Source organism: Chrysochloris asiatica, unplaced genomic scaffold (assembly GCF_000296735.1).
Source record: "Chrysochloris asiatica unplaced genomic scaffold, ChrAsi1.0 scaffold00030, whole genome shotgun sequence".
Classification (NCBI taxonomy): domain Eukaryota; kingdom Metazoa; phylum Chordata; class Mammalia; order Afrosoricida; family Chrysochloridae; genus Chrysochloris; species Chrysochloris asiatica.
In genome coordinates, this window is record NW_006408548.1 from 25,180,960 (window position 1) to 25,201,905 (window position 20,946).

The 20,946-nt window shown below is 39.0% G+C and overlaps 1 protein-coding gene across 1 annotated transcript in view; it reads right to left on the reverse strand.

Annotated features, from left to right (window-relative positions):
• The window catches only part of KAT2B (K(lysine) acetyltransferase 2B), a 161,924-nt gene that overhangs the window by 66,012 nt on the left and 74,966 nt on the right, over nt 1-20,946 (reverse strand). The window contains exons 3-5 of the mRNA XM_006851636.1: nt 14,280-14,425; nt 8,064-8,156; nt 6,498-6,679 (exon numbers count right to left, since the gene is read on the reverse strand). Of these exons, the coding sequence (XP_006851698.1) occupies nt 6,498-6,679; nt 8,064-8,156; nt 14,280-14,425 (421 nt within the window). The remainder of the gene's footprint in view (nt 1-6,497; nt 6,680-8,063; nt 8,157-14,279; nt 14,426-20,946) is intronic.

Sequence of the window (20,946 nt, forward strand, 5' to 3'; positions counted from 1 at the left end):
ATCCTGAGGGTCTCCAGAATTAACTGACCATAATTCCTGCATGATCAAATGGTTAATATGCTCTCCTGCTAACAAAAGGCTGGTGGTTCAAGCCCATCCAAAGATGCTTCAGAAGAAAAATCAGCCATTGAATACTCTGACACACATGGGGTTGCCGTGAATAGGTACGAATTCAATGGCAACTGAATCCTAGTTAACCTGACCTAAGGCTGGTAGTGTTCTGGTATAGCGCTGTAGGATAACTACAAGGTCGTCAGCAACTCAAACTCACCAGTTGCTCCTCAGAAACCCTATAGAAGGTCGCGATTAGTTGGAACTGACTCAACAGCACTGAACTACAAGGTTAGTTGCTTCTAGTATCAAGACAGAAAGCCAGCTCTCATGTTCGCTCTCCTTTTTCGAGCACACTGTCCTGTCCAGGCTTTCTGCTAAATACTGTCCTAAATTTACAAGCCTAGCTATGAGTACTCCAAACTTATGGTATTTTATATATATATTTAAAACTGGTTACATAAGACTGCCTCCAAAAATCAAGACAGCTATCTCTAAGTTGTCCTGGATTCTTATGACACATTTCCCCAATGTGTGGATAACCTTGTACTTTCAGAAGTTCTGCACTACTCAAAAATCTAGGGCTAATTAGTTGCTCCTTCAGCAGATTCTGCTGGTCAGATGTATTTTAAGAAGTTGCATTCCCTTGACATCTTATTTTCAGGTTACTTCTTTATGGAATTATATTAGTGCACTGTCATGAAATTCAAAGAATTTAAACAATTTCCTAGATTTTTTTTCTAAAATGGTAGAGATTTCTGGGGCTATATATATGTGTGTGTGTGTGTGTGTGTGTGTGTGTGTGTATATATCATTGTTGAGTGCCACAGAGTCAGTTCTGACTCATAATGACTCTATGTAGGGTTTCTGAGATTTTAAGTGTTTATGGGAACAGAAAGTCACATCTTTCTCCCAGGGGATATACCGTTTATTTAAAATATACTTATATTCATCATCGTAGTTGTTGATAAGTGTCGTTGAGTCGGTTCCAACTTGTAGCAACCCTGTCTGTACAGGGTTTCCAAGGAGCAGCTGGTGGGTTGGCATCACTGAACCTCTGAACCACCAACCTTGTGTCCAGCTTACACTATACACCATATCAGAAGTCTATATTCATCATTAGTATTAAATATGTGTCAATTAATATATGTTTTTAATATGTAAGAATAAAATACTTTTATACTTAATTCAGAACAGAGAGGATAAATAATTTAAACAGTTTTATTGGAATCCTGGTGTGGCACTGTAGGTTAATGGGCTGGGCTGCAAAGTCAGCTTGAACCACAAGATTGGTAGTTCAATCTCACCAGCTGCTCCTTGGAAACACTATACAGGGTCACCATGGGTCAGAACCGAGTCAATAGCGCTAACAACAGCAATAACATTTGTAAATTTTAGGGAGTCCTGGTGTAGCACTGTGGGTTAATGCACTGACTGCAAAGTTGGTTTGAACTGCAAGGTTGGGAGCTCAAGCTCACCAGGGGTTCTTTGAACACCCTATACAGAGTCGCTACGGGTCGGGTCGGGACTTGACGGCATGTAACAACAACATTGCAAAGTTACTTTTAAGCTTTTATTGGTTCAGTCAGCACAGGTTAGCAATATACTGAACACAATCATTTTCTGAGTTCAATGTTTGCCACAGATAATTCTTTTTCACCCGTTTCATGCTGATGTTGTGTTCCAAGAGTTTTGACTCCTTTGCTCTAATAGCTTCAATGACTGTAAATTATATGCGGAACCGACATGACAGGCCCTGAGGTTCACTTACCTATCAAGATAAAGTCTAATGGATGCCTGCAGCCTGTAATATTATCTATTTTTTAGAAGATTAGTATCAGTGAGACACCAAGTTGTGGTTGTATATAGGTTTTAATATTCCTAACTGTGGTCATGGTCGCAAGGTTTTACTCTGAAACCATAATTGATTCTTCTAATTTTCAAAGTTGTTTCCTTCTACTTCCCTTTCTTCATAGCACGGCATGATGGTGGAGGTAGGGGAGGGGGAGGGGGAGGGGGGTGGGTGGACTTGGATGATGTCTACCTTCATTTCCTTATTTATTAGTACTAGAGGCTTCTTGGTCTATATTCATCAAGAAATCCACAGGTTTCAGAATACATCAAGGCAGATTTATTTCAGTTTTTTAGTGGGTTTCTCTGTACCACTGTCTACCTTCCCTCCTTCACTTTCTGCTGTCAGCTCAGGGTGCTTGGCTTTAAAGGACTTCGTTGCTGTCTTTCTATTCCTGTGATCTTAGTTTCTAGAGTGATACTCAACTCATTATGTTATCAATTAATTGTACACTGAATGCACTAGTTTACAAATCCCACACTGGCAGCGACTGAGTGTTAGTGAACAATGTGTGTGGGAGGAATATAATGACTAGAATCTTCAGACCACCTGTTCCTTGTGTCAGATCAACTTGTTGAATCCTCACAACACTCATGAGCCTGAGAGGAGGAAACCGAGGGCCAGGGAGGTTCCATAAACCTCACAGAGCCAGGGAGGACTGGAGTCAAAAACTCAAACTCAACACTCATTCCAAAGCCCAATTTTCGGTTTGTTTATTTTTTCCAAATCAGTAAGTATTTATAAGCCCCACTCATTGTTTGGTAAATCCTAAATGCTGCATAGCATAATTTATTCTCTTTTCTAAAATACAGCAATGCTACCCATGCGCCTTCATATTTAATTCTCCTTTTTCTTGATGGAACAATTTCTCTGCTATAAGTGGCTAAGACTTTCAGGGGTTGTGATTGTTGTTGTTAAGTGCCATCGAGTCGATTCCAACCCATAGCAACCCTGTATAGGGTTTCCAAGGAGCAGCTGGTGAGCTTGAACCACTGGACCCTCAGTTCAAACAACTTTGTAGTCTGACGCATTAGCCCACAGCGCCACATTTCAGGGGTTAGATATCAAATATGTGACAGACAGGGTTAAAGAACATACATGTGGAAAGATTTATTATTTCCAACTTTTATTATACACAAGAATGATAAAAATATAATTTTGTAAAGCCCTGAAAAGAAAGCTATAGGAATGGAAATACATTTCTAAATATTCTGAACTTGTAACTCTTTTTTTTTTTTTTTTTTAAACACTCCAATGCCAATTTATTTTTTAAAAGGGTTCTCATTATTCCATTATTCTACAGTTTGCCTTTCCCCCACTTTTTTTTGTATAACTATAACAACCTTTGAAAATTACATAAATTGTAATGTTCTAATACTATTAATAGACAATTGGGAAAAAGAAGCTCCCTGGATCCAGACTCCACATAGTATGCATATGGATACATGTATTGTAAGGTATACTGCCAGTTAATCCATATCCGCAGGTTGTTCATGACTCTCTCCTGAAACTTCTCATGAATCCATTGATATGTCTGTGTTTCCAGCTGCAAGCTTTTGTTGTAGTTTTCCCACCTCTCAAAGTAGAACCAGTACTTCCTCAGTTTCCCTGGCCTGGGCCTATTGGCTCTGGTTGACAATGTCAGTATTCTCCTTGTACAAAAGGCACTCTAGTATTCACTGCCATGAGTCTTCCAATCTCCTAGACACATCCAGCAGAAGTCGTATTTACACTTGGAGCACTGCATGTGATTGCAGCCTCCATTCTTCTCAATGCAGATGTTGCACTTGGGACAGTTTTCAGTTTGAGCACTAAGGTGCTCTGCACACTTTGTAAGCCATTTCCGGATTTTGGTGCAGTCTATGAGGGTGTGGTATCTCTGTCGACATTTGAAACCAAAGACCTCGTTGCATCGATTACACTGTACTTGGTGAGCTCTTGGCTCCTCTACCCGGATAATTATGGAGCAGTGTGACCAGGGCACAAATGAAGCTGGTAATGACTCTCCATGTAGTCTCTGAAGAGGTAACATCTGTATTTGCCTTTCAATTCTTCGTTGGGCAGAAAGGAAACACAAAGTCCTCTGGTGTTCGGAGTAGGCAAGCCTGAGCCATACAAGAAATCCCCATGCCCACTCCATCCTTGACAAGAGCTGAGCAGCGTTGCTCCCATCAGCTGAAACAAAACTGGTACTGACAAGCCAGAGAGTAGGTTTTCCTTCTGCACAAACTGCATACACACTGCACAGTCGTGAGGGGGATGACTGCGGGGACATATTTTGATGGACTGGGCTGAACTCAAGCATCAACAAGCAGCTGAGAAGAATTAGAATTATATCTGTCCAGTATCTCTGAGACTTGCCAGTGGAAATCAACTAATATGAGTTGAGCAACTGAATGAGATACCTTCAGCACAGAGGCTAAGCTGGTCATGTGTTCGTTGAGTGCACCCTCAGACTCCTTGTAGGTCAAGCAGGTAAATTGGTATTCCTCAGGATCAAAGGCATCAGTTACTCCCACATATAGTCCTCAGTGTCCCTAGGGTCCTCCTCTTCCTCCTCCTCACAATTGGGATCATAGTCCTCTTTGTTGCTGTCAGAGCCCTGACTATTATTCATGTCCACAGACACCTTAGCATGCAGTCAAGTAGTAGTAGAACAGAAAGTATTTTTTTTCCCCTCCCTCCAAACCTTTTCAGTTTTCTCAAATGCATTAGTGTTTAAGTCTTCTGTAACTCCTGAAGATCTGTCACCCAAATATTATATGTCATATGATTTCCATCAGGAACCACTGATCCCAAGCGGGCCACACCAGGTTGGGCCGGGACAGAGGGGTCAGGTTGAGACATGGCAGTGGCGGAGGCGGCGGGTCGACACCTGTCAGTCGGTGCCCGCTCTGGTTCTTCCCTGAACTTGAATTCTTATAAATTATAATTCTTACCTTTCACTTTATAAGGTAAAATACTTTATCATTTAAATTGTATATGTTGTCAAAGGGGGTGAAGAGAGAGAAGGAGTGGTGGTAGTGGAGGTGGTGGGCCTGGAGTCCCTTCCGACTCATAGTGATACTGTATAGGGTCCCCAAGACTGTAAGTCTTTATGGGAGCAGAAAGCCTCATCTTTTTCCTGCAGAGCAACTGGTAGATTCGAACTGCGGACCTTGAGATTAGTAGCTCAGCTCATAATCCACTACGTTACCAGGGCTCTTTGAAACAGAGTATTATCCATGAAAATAGGTTAATAACCAGAAAGGAAAGTTTATCTTAACTATTCCTATTCTTACAGGCCACCTGTTGTTAAAGAAAATGATTTGGGTACAAGTGGTCTTTAGTTATCAAAAGTCATTGCTTATTTAAATCAGAAAAAAATATTAAAGCTTCATAATACTCTCTGAAGCAAACCTGCTATGCATATAAAGTACAATTATAGAAAAGCTTTATATCTAGAAAAGAAAAAAAGAATGGAAAATACCAGTTGCTCTTTTATATAAAGGAGCTCTGGTAGTGTAGTGGCTACCAATCGGGCTGCTAACCCCAGGGTCAGCAGTTCAAAACTAGCAGCTGTTCTGCAGAAGAAAGATGACGCTTTCTGCTCCCATAAAGATTTACAGCCTCAGAAACTCTGTGCAGGGTCACTGTAAGTCAGAACCGACTCCACAGAACATCACAACTCTTAAATAAATAAAAAATAGATGTTGATCATTATAGTTTTTACGTCCCATGCTTAGAAGTTTTAAAGCCAATTCTATTATTCTATAGTCATAAGCAACAAAAATAAATTCCATCTTAAGAATTTATTTCAGTCCAGAAATATATTTAGAATTTGAAGCTCTACCAATAAGGAAACAGTTAGGTGAATTATGTTACATTAACTCACTGGACTCAAATGATAACTGTTAAGTGAGAAAACAAAAAGAATATACAATTCTGTATTTTCTTTAATTGTATCTATTTAACTAAGAAACACTGAGAGATAACCTATATCAGTTTTATTGCAGTGCTGGCACCAAAGTTATCTTTCCTTCTTTAAAAAAAATCCTTTAGTACCATTTAGTCATGATCATTGCTTTTTTTTTTTTGAGTGGGGTTATTATATATAGCAATTATAGAACTGAAGTATAATCTAGTCTGTAATGTCCATTAAAAATATAAGTGAAAAAAAAAGTACACTTCAATCTACATATGAAATTAATTTTTTTAGCAGCCACATTGAAAAAAAAGAAACAGGTTTAACAAATTTTAATGTATTTTTACTTAATCTGATGTTCAACACATTAACATTTCAACAGATAATCAACATAAAAAACCAGGGAAATATTTTACATTCTCTTATTTTAGCGTTCTTACTACAACACATGGTGAGTCACTATCATAATGGAGAACACAGATCTAGAAAATGTAGACTCCTCCTTTCAAAAAGATATCATGATGTTACAGAAAAGTAGGAGTTCAGGAGATAAATTATACAGGTACCTTTCTGAATAGATGGAATCACCATGATAACTGGACAACCCTCTGCTTATAAAGACAGGCAGCAATTTTATGTCTGTAACATAACTATCTGGAGTCAAAGAAAAAGATCTCATCAACTGATTACCTGGTGTAGTTCTCTTTGTATCCAGAAATATCATCATTAGGAGATCTCAGTCTCCGTTGAGATGGTGCCTCTAGATGCCAATAGTTGATGCGATTTAGGAACATTTTTGCCAGCTCAACAATTGTTTGTCTTTCTTTTGATGGTAGGTGACTAAATTTGTACTGTACAAAGTTATTCACACCCTTAAGAGAAAGAAGATAATTTGTTTATGAAGCCATACAATCATACACCCACACAACCAGCAGTATTGATGATTATTAGCAAATCAAAAGACATTTCTCTGTTCACAAAAAATCTCTTCCTTTTCCCTAAAAGGAAACAGCAATGCCCGGAGAAAAATCTTGCCCAAAACCAAAGTGAATGAAAAGTAAGAAGACAGAGAGGCTGTGAGTTGAGGTTCTGTGCCTCCTGCCAACCTGGAATGTTAAAGAGAATATCAAAACCTAGTACCAGAAAGGTCAAAACCTCTTCAACAATAAAAATATGACTGTTCTGTAAAATAATTCTTGCTGCACTCTCACCTCATTATCTTACACATAATGAAGTTTTTGTATACATATGTTTTTACCTTACTGAAAGGTTTAATCAAAACGCTGTCAGGACTGATTCTACTAAACTAAACCACTAGAATTTTAAACCTTTACTATTACTCTTTCTATTTCAGCATTTTGTTAGACTATAACAATGCATTCTGAGCTTTAATGTTAAAAAAACAACAATAAAAGAAAACCATGTTTTTACTTAATATTATGTGCTTTTAAAAGAAAGCTACAGATTAATTTAATCTTTCAGCAGAACACTCACATCTCATCTAATTTCACATAAAAGAACAATGGGTATTTACTGGGATTGGAAGGCTAAATAATATTTACTTTACTGAAAACAGACTGATAAAAATATATTTAGTAATCATCATAAATGGCTCTGGTAATTACAGTCTCCAGTAGTCATTCTCCCTCAAGAGTGCTTGAGGTTTACTTATCCAAACAATGACAGAAGATCTGATGAGAGAAATAGACAAGACCTAACAACAAGAACAACAAAGTCTACACATTTTAGAATTCTCTGAGTGAAAAAGTTTCTTTCCAGGTTTCAAAATAGAACTGAAAGTCAACTTCTTGGTACAAAACTTCATTTTCTGTTTTGGGTTGTTTTTTTTTTTTTTTTTCCTTGCAATGTTTCTCACATTGCTACTGGTTCTCCTCATTTCAACAAACTTTCAGGTTGTACCAAACAAAAGGACAAAGACTTAATTTTAAAACAACAGTACACAGTTACACACAAAAAACACATTTTGTACTTTCCTACCAACTACATGTTCTCCCTAATTTTTTCATCCCCAAACACACAGTGAATTCTGGGTACCTAGAAATCCTAAAAGAAAAAAAAAAAAAAAACACTAGATAATGTATTTAGTTGGGCGTTCAAGTCTGACCCAAAGGGTTGAAGACAATTTCTACAGATTTGATTATCTCTAGGCTGAGTATGAAGGATGGAAGAAAAATGTGAATAGAGTTTTGGAAGGATGACTAGAAGGGTTGTTCAGCCTTAAAAGCAAGTTTTTACCTGTTCAATACTAGGTTTTTCAAATGGAGGTTTCTTTTCCAAAGAACCTTCAACCACAGGCTTTCCTCTTTGTAAAATAGACTTTCTCAAGAGCTGCAAAGAAATCATAGGGGAAACAAAAAAAATCAGTTGTTGTAGGACAAGAACTGGACTGCTAACTGCTAGGTTGTCAGTTCAAACCCACCAACCGCTCCTCAGAAACCTTATACAGGGTCGCTGTCAGTCAGAACCAACTCAATAGCTCTTAACAACAACTACAACAAGTATGTAAGCAAATCTTTAACTCAATAAAACGGTGGACTACCAGGTTAACTCATGTTTGCCTTCAATCATGACCTGAGTTACAAGGAATTGAACTCCTTTCTCGTTCTGAGTAGCCTAGATCACCCAGGAAGTGGTCTGGACCACTCTACCCCACTCACTTCCCACCATCCTTTTCTGTTTCCAACTTTGTACCCCAGAGGTATGATGTACAACCTTGCACACTACACACTCTCATCTAAGCTAGTAAAAGTGTGCTGAGGCACAGGTGGAGAGAAAGACATCTATTTAAGCCCTGAAAAGTTGAGGTCCATTGTGCAAAAATGAGAATGGGGAGCCTCTGGCAACTATAAGTCATGTCCACAATCTAGAGCTAGGATCACTGGAAAGGAATTGAGCAGGGTTCTCAATTAGCAAATATCACTGTTAAGGTCATTTTTCATTTCCTCTCCATCAACAGAAAGCAGGTCAAGTGTTACAGCATGTCAATGCCCACAAAACAAATACTGTTCCTAATTTCTGCCACTGAAACTGAAAGTCCTCAAAGAGCAAGTATCAGAGAGAAAGGGAAGAACAGAATCACATGCCAAGACCTAAGTTAAAGACAATTTCATATTGAAGGTTTTTACCTTCAATATTTGCTTGACTGATTTTTCTGTAAATCTGTGCCAGGTATGGTATGACCATGCACTGGTTTTAGTAACATCTGTCCCTTCCATCTCCATTTATTGTCTTTTCAAAGAAACTAAAAAATGTCAATTAATCTCTCCAGGCAATAATTGAGATGGCTGAACTTTCAAAGCTGAAGATGATTATGTGTCACAATTGAGCTGTGTCTTATCTTTAATCCCCCTTCTAGGGTTGCGATATGCATGATTTAGCACTGGAGTATTTGTTGATCCTTTCAATGTACTATGTTCACCTTGACAAAAATAAATTTGCAATGAAGATAAGTCATAGTAAGTGTTTCTAAAGATAAAGATTGGTTATAAACTTTAAGTATAAATGACCCTTTAAAAGAGTTTTTAAAAAAAAAATCACTCTGAGGACTAGAGTGTGCTTTATCTAAGCCACATTATTTTCAATCTTCTCATATGCATGAATGAATAAAAGGGACCAAAGAACTGATGCCTTTGAATTATTGTGTTGGTAAATGCACCATGAACTGCCATCTGAAAGAGCACATCTGTACCGGCAGAACAGCCAAATGTTCCTTAGAAGCACGGATGGTGACACTTTGTCTGATGAGAATTGGATATATTATCACGAGGAACCAATCCCTGGAGAAGGACATCATTCTTGGTAAAGTAGAGGGTCAGTATATCAGCATAAATGAGGAATACCTCAACAAGATGAATTTACCCAGTGGGTGCAACAATGGGTTCAAGCACAGTAACAATTATGAGGATGACAAAGGACTGGGAAGTGGTTCATTCTATTGTATATAGGATTGCTGTGGAGTCCTGCTGTGGCACTGTAGAATAAGCATTTGCCCATAAGTTCGGTTTGAATCAGAGGTTGGTGGTTCAAAGTCACCAACCACTTCTTGGAAACTATACAGGGTCACAATGAGTCAGGATCTACTCGACAGCACTTAACAACAACAATGAACCAACTGCAACCAGCTTGATAACACATAACAACAACTCTTAATTTACAAAAGACACTTTAGGAACTTGACATATTGTGGGTTTTAACTGACGGATCTGAGAAGATGTTGAACCTTGGTTTCTTCATCTACAAAATGAAGGAGTATGGGAAAGTGGATCTATAAAGAAAAGTTCATAATAACAGTAAATCCTTATTTTGTCAGGTACTCTCTGTTGACCTTCAATTTCCTCATCTCCAAAATGATCGAACTGGGATAAGTACGCATATAAAAAAATTGTTAACAATGGCAGTAAGCGTGCCAAGTACTCTCTGTAGTTCTTCACTTGTATAACCTCATTTATTACTCAGAAAGAAGTCTTAAGGAGTTGCTATTATTGTCTGCAATTTACATATGATGAAGCTGAGACACAACAACTCAGCTAAGATCATATTCACGAGACGATGCGGCCTTGTTTTAAACTCAAACAGTTAGGCTCCAAAGCACTAGCAGGCACTAGGGTAGACCTCACAGTCCCAGGTGGTATAAATGGTTTCTGTTCGACTGATAACCTAAAGGTTGTTGTTGTTAAGTGCCATAGAGTTGGTTCCAATTGATAGGGATCCTGTATAGAGTTTCCAAGGAGCAGCTTGGTCAGTTTGAACTGCCAACCTTGCAGTTCAAATCAACTTCAAGGTTGAGCGTTTATCCTATGGTGTCACACCAGGACTCCAATCTAAATGTTGGAGGTTCAAACACACACAAATAAAAGCACACATGACAAGGCCTGACAATGTTCTTCCATTAAGATCACAGACAAGAAAACCCTAAGGAAAGATTTACTCTATAGCACAAGGAGACACTATGAGTCAGAATCAACTCCCCGAGAGTTGACAACAGAATATGCCTTGGCTTTAAGTAAACTGGTCTCAGCTAAGTTTATTCTCAACCTATAAGGCTGATGTTTTCTTAACTGCTACTAAAATTCATAACAAATTTTAATTGCTGAGACATTAAATAATTTAATTTTTAAATGCTACTAAAATTCATAAGGAGTCCTGATAGTGTAGTGGGTTATGAGTTGGACTGCTAATGACAAGGCCAAAAGTTCAAATCTACCAGCCGCTCCTTGGGAGAAAGATGAGGCTTTCTGCTCCCATAAAAATCTGTCTCCTCGGAAACCCTATACAGGCTCGCTATGATTCAGAACTGACTCCACAGCATACCAACACCAGTAAAATCCATAAAAATATTTAACTTATTTATTGAAGAGTTGCCTTTCAAAAGCTAAGGAATAGATGATTTATGAGTCATTTAACCAAAGAATATTTATTTTTTAGGGCAAGAAATGGATGATATTGAATATTTTGAACTTTGTTTCCACAAGCAAATCTACTGTCAATGATATTTAAGGACAAAGGAGGAGAAAAAGAGAAAATTGTGCTTCAAAGCAGAGCAGCACTTTCTGGCCTGTTTGGTTGGTTATAAACAGACAGGATGGAAACTTTGACACCACCTTCACTTCCAGCACGGTGCTGAGGGGACTGCCAGAGTGCTCAGTTCCAAGACATGCAGATGTTGGTTTGCTTTAACTAAGAACTTTTTCCAAAGACGATCTAAACAGTAAGAACCTGCCAGGATTCAATCCGGTTGACTCAGGTCTTGAGGTCATGTCAACAGGTTGTCAGCTGGACTAGTCTAGTGTCTGCTAATGATGGTGGGGAATTTAGTTGCTAGTTCTTCTCTCTCTTTCTCTCTCTCTGTGTGATTAACCTTTTAATAGCTAATAACTCACATAACCCCAAATTTCAAATTATCATTCACCCTCCCACTCCTGTTCCCAGTCTACTCCAAAATCCCCATTTGTAAAATAAAAGACAAATGTTAATAAATGGGAGACAAAATTGTTCATCAAAAAGATTCAGACTAAAAAATAAAGCTATAGGAATTGGGTGTAAAATTTTGCACTAAGAATCCCAGCAACCAAAACAGAAGAGAAAGTTGCGTGGAAAAATGTACTATCATTGACATATGAGGCACAGTTCTTATTACAAGAAGCAAACTCTTCTTGTCTTTATATTCTGAATAGAATTTTGTTTTCTTTTGTTTTAAGATCTTTGTAATAGTTACACTACACTACTTAATGAACAATCAATATCCTCAATAACCGTTATATACATATTAATAGTTTTTATTAAGTGCCATTGAGTCAGTTCCAAATCACTGCAACGTTGTCTAGGGTTTCTAAGGAACAGTCAGTAGGTTTTAACCACCAACCTTGTGGTTCAAACTGACCCTTTGGTCAACTGTGGCACTGTAGGATCAGCATTGGGCTGCAAGCCACAAGGTAGACAATTCAAATTCACCAGCTGCTCCTTGGAAACCCTATAGAGGGTCACTATGAGTCAGAAATGACTCAATGACACTTAACAACACCAACAAGTGTCAACACAACAAAGAAAATCATGGGCAAGATACCAAAACAAATTTGGAAAATAATTTTTCTTCCCACAGAAGTGTAAGAGACAAGGCATTAGTGCACCTCCTTCCACACCATTTCCTTTTGCTCACTGGGCTCTGCCACCACATTCCCACCAAACTCACACAGTATGCTATCTACATGCAGTTGTCTCCTCTGCCAGAAGGCTGTCCCCAGTCCTATTCATGATGGCTCCTACCTCCCACTTAGCCTTCCATTCATCTAATATCTCCTCAGAGAGGCCTTTCCTAACTCCTCCTCCTCTTTAGTGTGCCCTCCCATCCTTTCCACTGTTACTCCACTGTATCCTATGCTTTGGATTGAATTATGTTCCCAAAAACATATGCTGCCAATGCTAACCTCTACACTTGTGGTTAGAATCCTATTTGGGAATGGATTGCCTTTGTTATGTCAATGAGGCAGGATTAGGGCAGAGTGTGCTTGAGTCAATCTCTTCTGCGATATAAAAATAGATTAAACAGCCAAGTCAGCAAGCAGATATAAGCGAAGTGAAATGCCAAGCCACATTAAGATCATCCAGGAGCAAAAGCTCAAAACCACAAGGACTTTCCTCCAGAGTCAAAACAAAGAGAAAGCCTCTGCCTACAGCTGCCATTCTGAATTCAGACTTCTAGCCCCCTAAACTGTGTGAAAATAAATTGCTGTTTGTTAAAGCCACTCATTTGCAGTGTTTGTTATATATTTGCTGTTGTTGCTGTGAAGTGCCATCGAGTCGATTCTGACCCATAGCGACCCTGTATAAGGTTTCCAAGACGCAGCTGGTGAGCTTGAACCACTGACTTTGCAGTTCAAAAGACTTTGCAGTCTGAAGCATTAGCCCACAATGCCACACCAGGACTCCATATATAGCAGCACTAAATAATTAAGACACTACTTTGAGCTCTGGTAGCATAGTGGTTACGAGTCAGGCTGCCAACCTCAAGATCAGCAGTTCGAAACTACCAGTTGTTCCATGGGAGAAAGATGAGGCTTTCTGTTCCCATAAAGACTTACAGACTCAGAAACTCTGTACAGGGTCTCTATGAGTCTGAACTGACTCCATGGCACATAACCACCACCACCACCATTTTGTTTATCTTCACCACACTTATTATAATATGCAAATATTATTATTTACTTATTGTATTGCCTCCTATACCGAAAGTTAAACTCAAGGAGGGCAAAGACTTTGTCTTGCTCACTGCTTCAATATCTCACCGCCTACATTACTGCCAGAAGTCCTGGTACGTCACTGTGGGTTAATGGGCTAAACTGCAAAGTCGGCTTGAACTGCAAGGTTGGCAATTCAAGTTCATCAGTTGCTCCTCGGCAACACTACGCAGGGTCACTATGGGTTGGAATCAATTTGACGGCACTTAACAACAACAACCTTACTGTTGGGCATGAAACAGTAAATACATAAATATTGGATGGATGAATGGATAGGTGTTGTTATTGTTAAGTGCCACTGAGTAGGTTCCAACTTACAGCGACCCTGTGTAAAATTTCCGATGAGCAGCTGGTGGGTTTGAACTGCCGACCTTTAGGTTCAAACTGACTTTGCAGTTCAGTAAATTATCCTGCAAAGCCACACCAGGATAGGTAGGGGATAAGAAATCTATAATATATGCAAATAATCATAAAGATATTCAATTTTGCATCTAAAAAAAGGCTCCATGTTTGTGTTTACTTTGATGACATCATTTTGAACATAAAATGAACACAATGGTGAGTTCAAAATAAAGTAGGTCAGCTTACAGAATCCTTCATGAAGAAACACATGCTCCAACTAACACTCACAGCAAAATGTATCAGCTGGGAGCTTGACATAGGAAGACAGCATCTCTTTGAACAGTGAGATAAAGAAGAAAGCCTTTTAAAACCTCACCTTAAAAAGATAGAAATAAACTTGCTTGGTATCTGCATCTTCTTCCTTGTGAACACAGGTAAAGAGATATTCCACATCCAACACTATTCCCAGAAGTCTGTTCATTTCTTCCTCTGACACATTCTCCAGGTGGGAAACATGAGCAGCTTAAGACAAAGATCAAAGGAACATATGTAAGAAGTTAGCTGGAAATTATGAATGTTCACCTAAAATACAACTTCTGATGAATCTATTAAACCCCTCTATAAATAAGAGGAAGTTTTTCAGTCCAAGATCAAAGTCTTCTCATAAAATCTTTTAACTAGGAGACTGCCAAGTGTTGATCTTTATACTCCCCATGCAACATCAAAAGTATTCAAATGTTGTTGCTGTTATTAAGTGCCATCAAGTCAGTTCTGACCCATAGTGACCCTGTGTAGGGTTTGCCAAGGAGTGGCTGGTGAGCTTTAACCACCGACCTTGCGGTTCAAACCAACTTTGCAGTCCAGCACATTAACTCACAGTGCCACGCCAAGACTCCAATGTATTCAAATAGCATATTTTAAGACAGGTTCTTGTGGCATGAAATCTGGTCAGAATAATGTTCTTACATTCCATACAAGCAAATTCTCTACCATGCTGAAGGTTCTGTAATCCTAGAGGTGGATAGAACACTTTGGGAGCTTATGGTTCAGTTGTGCATAAAATCAAGCTTCCTAAAAGTTTAGTATTAAGTCCTCAGAACAGCTCAATCTGCCAAAGGTAGTATAGCATAAAGACTTAGTGTAAAGACTACGGCTATTTCCCCCTTTCTGAATGGCACAGAACCATAACTTCACTGTCTCTGGATCAAAGTCTTGATGCCAATTTTAGTTTGGGATTCAAGGTTCTCAATGATCAATCCCCAAGCCCACTTTTCCTCCTTTTGTTGTGATGTTTCGCTGTTGTTGTTGCTGTTGTTGTTAGGCACTGTTCAATTAGTTTCGACTCATAGAAACTCTGTGCACAACCGAATGAAACACTGCGCACATCCTGCACCATCCTCAAAACTGCTGTTACACCTAAGCCCATTGCTGCTGCCACTGTGCCAATCCATCTAGTTGGGGGTCTTCTTCTTTTTCATTTTACCAAGTATAATGTCCTTTTCCTGCAACTGATCCCTCCTGATAATGTATCCAAAGTATGAGCCACAGTCTCACAATCCTGGTTTCAAAGAAGCATTTTGGCTGTACTTCTTCCAACACAGATTTATTTGTTCTTCTGGCAGTCCATGGGAGTAATTTAAATGTTCTTCTCTAACATCATAACTCAAATGCATCAATTTTTCTTTGGACTGCCTTATTCATTGTTCAACTTTCACAGGAATATGAGGTTATTGAAAATATCCATGATTTGGGGTTAGGCACAACTCCTCAAACTGATATTTTTGGTCTTCAACACTTTAAAGATGTTTTATGCAACAGATTAGCCTAGGGTAATACTTGTTTGATTTCTTGGCTGCTGAGTCCATGAGTGTTGATTGTGGATCCAAGCAAAATGAAGTCTTTGACAATCTTTTCTCCATCTATCATGATGCTATTTACTGATCTCGTAAGGATTTGTGTTTTCTTTACAGTGATGCGCAATTCAGTAGTTTTCGTGACATTTTAGTATAGCTTAAATGTCCTAACTACAGACCTTTTTCTTTGCATGTAAAGCTCATTTTCTTTTTCTATTCAAATCCAATCTATTCTTTAATGTTATCACATTTAATCCTCAAGTAATTCCATGAAGCAGGAATGGGTAGTTCTCAATTTATAATGTACAGGCAATATCCAAGTAATGAATGTCCAACTTATATACAACTTGTAGTTACAAACCAATTTCCATAAAGCCCATTATACAGGTATGCATTGCTTAATGTCTATCTGGACAACATCTGAACACATATATATCCATGGTCCCCAAAGGTTTGGTTTTGGGTTGTTCTGTGTGTTTTTTAAAATTATTATTAACGGGAAAGCAGCTCTCCTTTTGTTTATTTCTCCCTAGTGGTTCTACAAGGATCTCTGGTGGCCCAGGGGGTTAAGCATTGGGCTGCTAATCAAAAGGTTGATGGTTGGAATTCACCATCTGCTCAGTGTGAGAAAGATAAGGTTGTCTGCCTTTGTTAAGATTTACAGCCTCAGAAACCCTACAGAGCAGTTCTACTCTGCCCTATAGAATCACTGTATGTTGAAATCAACTTGATGACAGTGGGGGTTGGGTAGTAGCTTTGGAAACCCTGAACGCTTATTCTTGAAGCACTAGACCACAGGTGGGATCCAGACAGGTGAGACAGAAGACAAAGTTTTGAGTGCAGGCCCTTGGGCTTTGTACTGCAGGCAGGTGCTCACCTGTAGTAGTGATACTACAGCCTGGACTGCTGTGTTGCTCAGTGGGAAGAACAGCAAGGAGGTTTGGGTGCACTGCACTCCCTACTTGCTTGCTTCCTCTCTCTCCAAGCCTACCACTGCCATCTCAGCTTCTGTTGCTACCACCTCCTATTCCACCAGCTTCGGCCAGAAGCTCCAGCCGCAAAGGCAGTGACAAGGACTACTGGAAGTGGGTGTCCTTAAGGTTGTAATACGGTGTTCACATAACATCCAAATCATTTACTATCCGATTTCACAGAGCTTATCATACACATTAAGCACCACATACTTTTATTAAAATTTTGTGGTACATAATAAGTAACAGGCACTACTTTGTAACCCAAACATCATCATTAGTATTACTGTATTATTATACTGGGGTCCTGGTGTGGTGCTATAGGATAAGAACTAGACTGTTAACCACAAACATTCGCTCAAACCAACCAGCTGCTCTTCAGAAACCCTATACATTCTGCTATGAGTCAGAATTGACTCAAAACCACTTAACAACAATAATAACATGATTGTATTAATGATAATTTAGTGTATCTGGAAATGGTTTTTGAATGTCTTACATAGAAAGATACACTATATACTAACAAAAACATTTGATTACCAGACATTAGATATAAACCATGCCAACTTACAAACAAATTTAACTTACAGAAAGACAGGAACAAAACTCGTTCACAATGCCAGGACTGCATGTATTTGAGCTATGATGAATACTTAAGACTGTTTCCGTTTTTATTTTTCATATACCTTGTTGTTAGTAATATGTATTACTACAAAGTTAAAATACATCTGTCAGTTATTATGCAAAATGTTCAACCCCCAAAGACAAACAATCAGATTTATACAGATACTGATAGGAATGCAGTAATTATAAAAATAAGGGGAAAAAGTTAGGTACTCGACTTATATCAGAACTGACTTAAGACAGTCACCAGAACGGAATCCTGTTGCAATCCAGGGACTATCTGTATCAGTAATCCCGTTCTGTACATAATGAAATTGAGGCTAATAAAGTTTGAATACTGTTTCATCAAATATCATTCAGTCAACAAGACAAAGCCAGGATCTGAAAGTAAATAACTTCAAACATAACATCTTGAAAGAATGAGTCACAAAGAGTGAAAGAAAGAAAGGTTTTTGACCCAAATCTTAAAGTACCCACAAGCTTTAAAGTAATATATGTATTTTTAATTATTAATTAATTCATTTCTCACCTGAAAGGGGCTCTCTTTAACCCATTAATCACCACTATCCCTGGAGCTCCTCTGAACAGAGATCATGTCTTTCCTGTCTGTGTTCACAGCACCTGTCTCTTTTTGCCATGTTGTGGGAGCCAGCACTTCACGACCTGGCGATGAGCTTCTGAACAGGTAGCAGCTTAGAAAATCCTTGGGATAGTTCTCTGTCACTATTGCTACTGAATCAGAATTTAGACTGCACCTAACAGCAATAGCAACTTAAAGACCAATCCTCTTAAAATGCAGACCAGAATTTCAGATGCTCATGAAATCCAGGCTTTCTGGAGTCATGGATGAAGCCCCCAAACTATTGCCCTGCAACAATCTTTAATTCTTAAACCAAAAATATCCCCTGAAGTCTCCTTAAAAATCAAACATTAGTTTAACTAGTAAAAAATATCGACTTTGAGCATTATGTTCTTTTAAGAATTATATGGGATCAAAGTGATAGCACCAACTAGAAAGATTAAACAGGAACCTTAAGGGTCAGTAACCTATGTTGTTGTTGTTGTTGTTGTGAAGTGACACTAATGTGTCAGCCTGCAAAGCCGTTTGAACTGTAAGGTCGGTGGTTCAAGCTCACCAGCTACTCCCTCCCTCAGAACTCTATTCAGGGTCGCTATGGGTCGGAATCAAATTGACGGCACTTCACAACAACAACTAGCCTATGTTGGAGTCCTGGTGTGGCACTGTGAGTTAATGTGCTGGACTGCAAGGTCACGTGAACAGCAAGGTTGGTGGTTCAAGCTCACCAGCCACTCCTCAGAAACCCTATTCAGGATCCCTATGAGTCAGAACTGACTAGACAACACTTAACAAAAACACAAAGTCTATGTTAATGGAAGAGGAAAAACTTAGAAAAGGAGGATAAAAATGGTTGCTCAACTTTAAGAATGCAATCAATGTCACTGAATTGTTCAAGTAGAAACTGGTGAATTGGTGTATGCTTTCCTGTGGATATTCTCAACACCAGCAAAATAAATTAAATACTGAAAAAGTAAAAAAAAAGAAAAAACAAACCCATACTCTTATGTGTATCAGGCCAGCTTGGACATGCTTGGACACAGAAATGATTTAGATGATTTCTAAAGACTAAAACATGTAAAAGAGTGATAGATGTTTCTTTTTCTCTTACAAGGAAAATGAAAGCTTCTTGATAGGACTTGCTGGGTGTTGGGCATGGGCCACTCTACTGAGAGATTATCATGTTCTTGGCATTCTAAATCACAAGTTTACAGTAGAGGATACTAAGGGGGCTGTCCCCTACTGTCTCCTCCCTCCGCTCCCTCCAGCACCCCCTGACCTCCCCTACTGCAGGGCACATCTCCCAACTTACAACTACCAACAGTTCCATTTTGTTACCTGAGGGCTTTTTCTACCACACTTTTCTGGCACCACACACTCCTCTAGAACAACTTTTAACCTGAAGTTAGTTTAGTGCTGTTGTTGTTGTTGTTATGTGCATGGAGTCAGTTCCGACATAGTGACCCTGTACAGGGTTTCCGAGGCTGTAAATCTTTATGGGAGCAGAAAGCCTCATCTTTCTCCAATGGAGCAGCTGGTAGCTTCGAACTCTGACCCTGAGGATAGCAGCCCAATTCGTAACCACTACGCTAGTCAGTTCAATTCATAACGACCCTGTATAGGGTTTCCGAGGAGCAACTTGTGGGTTTGAATGGCCAACATTTTGGTTCGCAGTCCGGTGCTTATCCTACAGTGCCACACCAGGAATCCTCTGGTGGAAAAGCTGATGCATATTCTACACTGTCTCCCAAAGTTCCCTGCAGCATTAAGCACCAGTTTATCATAGTGGTATCAGATTTAGTAATACACCCTTTAGATCCACCTTTTGCTCATATTCTCATTTCCCTACTTCAACCCAAATAAACAAATGGCACTTAAAGACTTATCTAAGGGTCAGTTTCTGGGGTAACTCAGACTAAGATATCTGAACCATGGCATTTTCAGAGAGACTTAGGAGAGTTCTAGCGTGACACTGCAGGAAAAGCACTGGAATGCTAACAACAAGGTCAGTGGTTCAAACACACCAGATGCTTCTTGTCGCTATGAGTAAGAACTGACTAAACACCACTTAACAACAACAAAAAGAGGGCTAAATACCAAAGGGTAGTGTTTCCAAATGTTCTGGAGGATGCCAGATTAAAGGGGATAAAATTAGACATTTAGAGCCCATCCATCTTTTATTTCTCTCTAATGCAGAAAAGTAATGGAAAAACTAAGTTACATCCCAAGAAAACTGTCAGTGTGCATACACATACACACACCTGCAGCATGCATGTATGTGCACACCAGGAGTGAACTTTGTAAAAGACCAGAGTGCTGGAAGGAACCGTGGGATTCCATCTGCCTTCAACAGCACTGAATAATTGTAATGGATCCCAGTAACTGGCTTCCTTCTAAGAGAGTAAATGATTTGCATCATTGAAAAGTTTCAAATATATATATATACATATATATATATTTGTGTGTAAACACACAAAATACTGTTCAGAACTATTATACTCTACTGGACTCCTGATGTGGTACGGTAGGATCAGTACTAGACTGTGAACCACAAGGTTGGCATTTCAAATCCACCAGCTGCTCCTTGGAAACCGTACACAGGGTCACTATGAGTCGGAACCAACTCAGCGGCACTTAACAACAATAACATATATATATAAGAAAGGAATCCTGGTAGTATAGTAGATTATGAGCTGGGCTGCTAACTGCAAGGTCAGTAGTTCAAAGCTGCCAGTTGTACCACAGGAGAAAGATGAGGCTTTCTACTTCTACAAAGAGTTATAACCTTGGAAACCCTATAGAGTTGCTATTTGTTGGAACCAACTCATACAGTACACAACCAAAATATATTTAAGATATGTAACAGCATGGTAACATTATATAAAAATCACCAGACTACAAACCACAGTGTCTACAGTTTGAGGATGCCAGTCGCTCCATGAGAAAAAGATGAGGCTTTCTGCTCCCACAAAGATGTAAAAGCCTTGGAAACTCTATAGGGGTTGGAAACTCTATAGG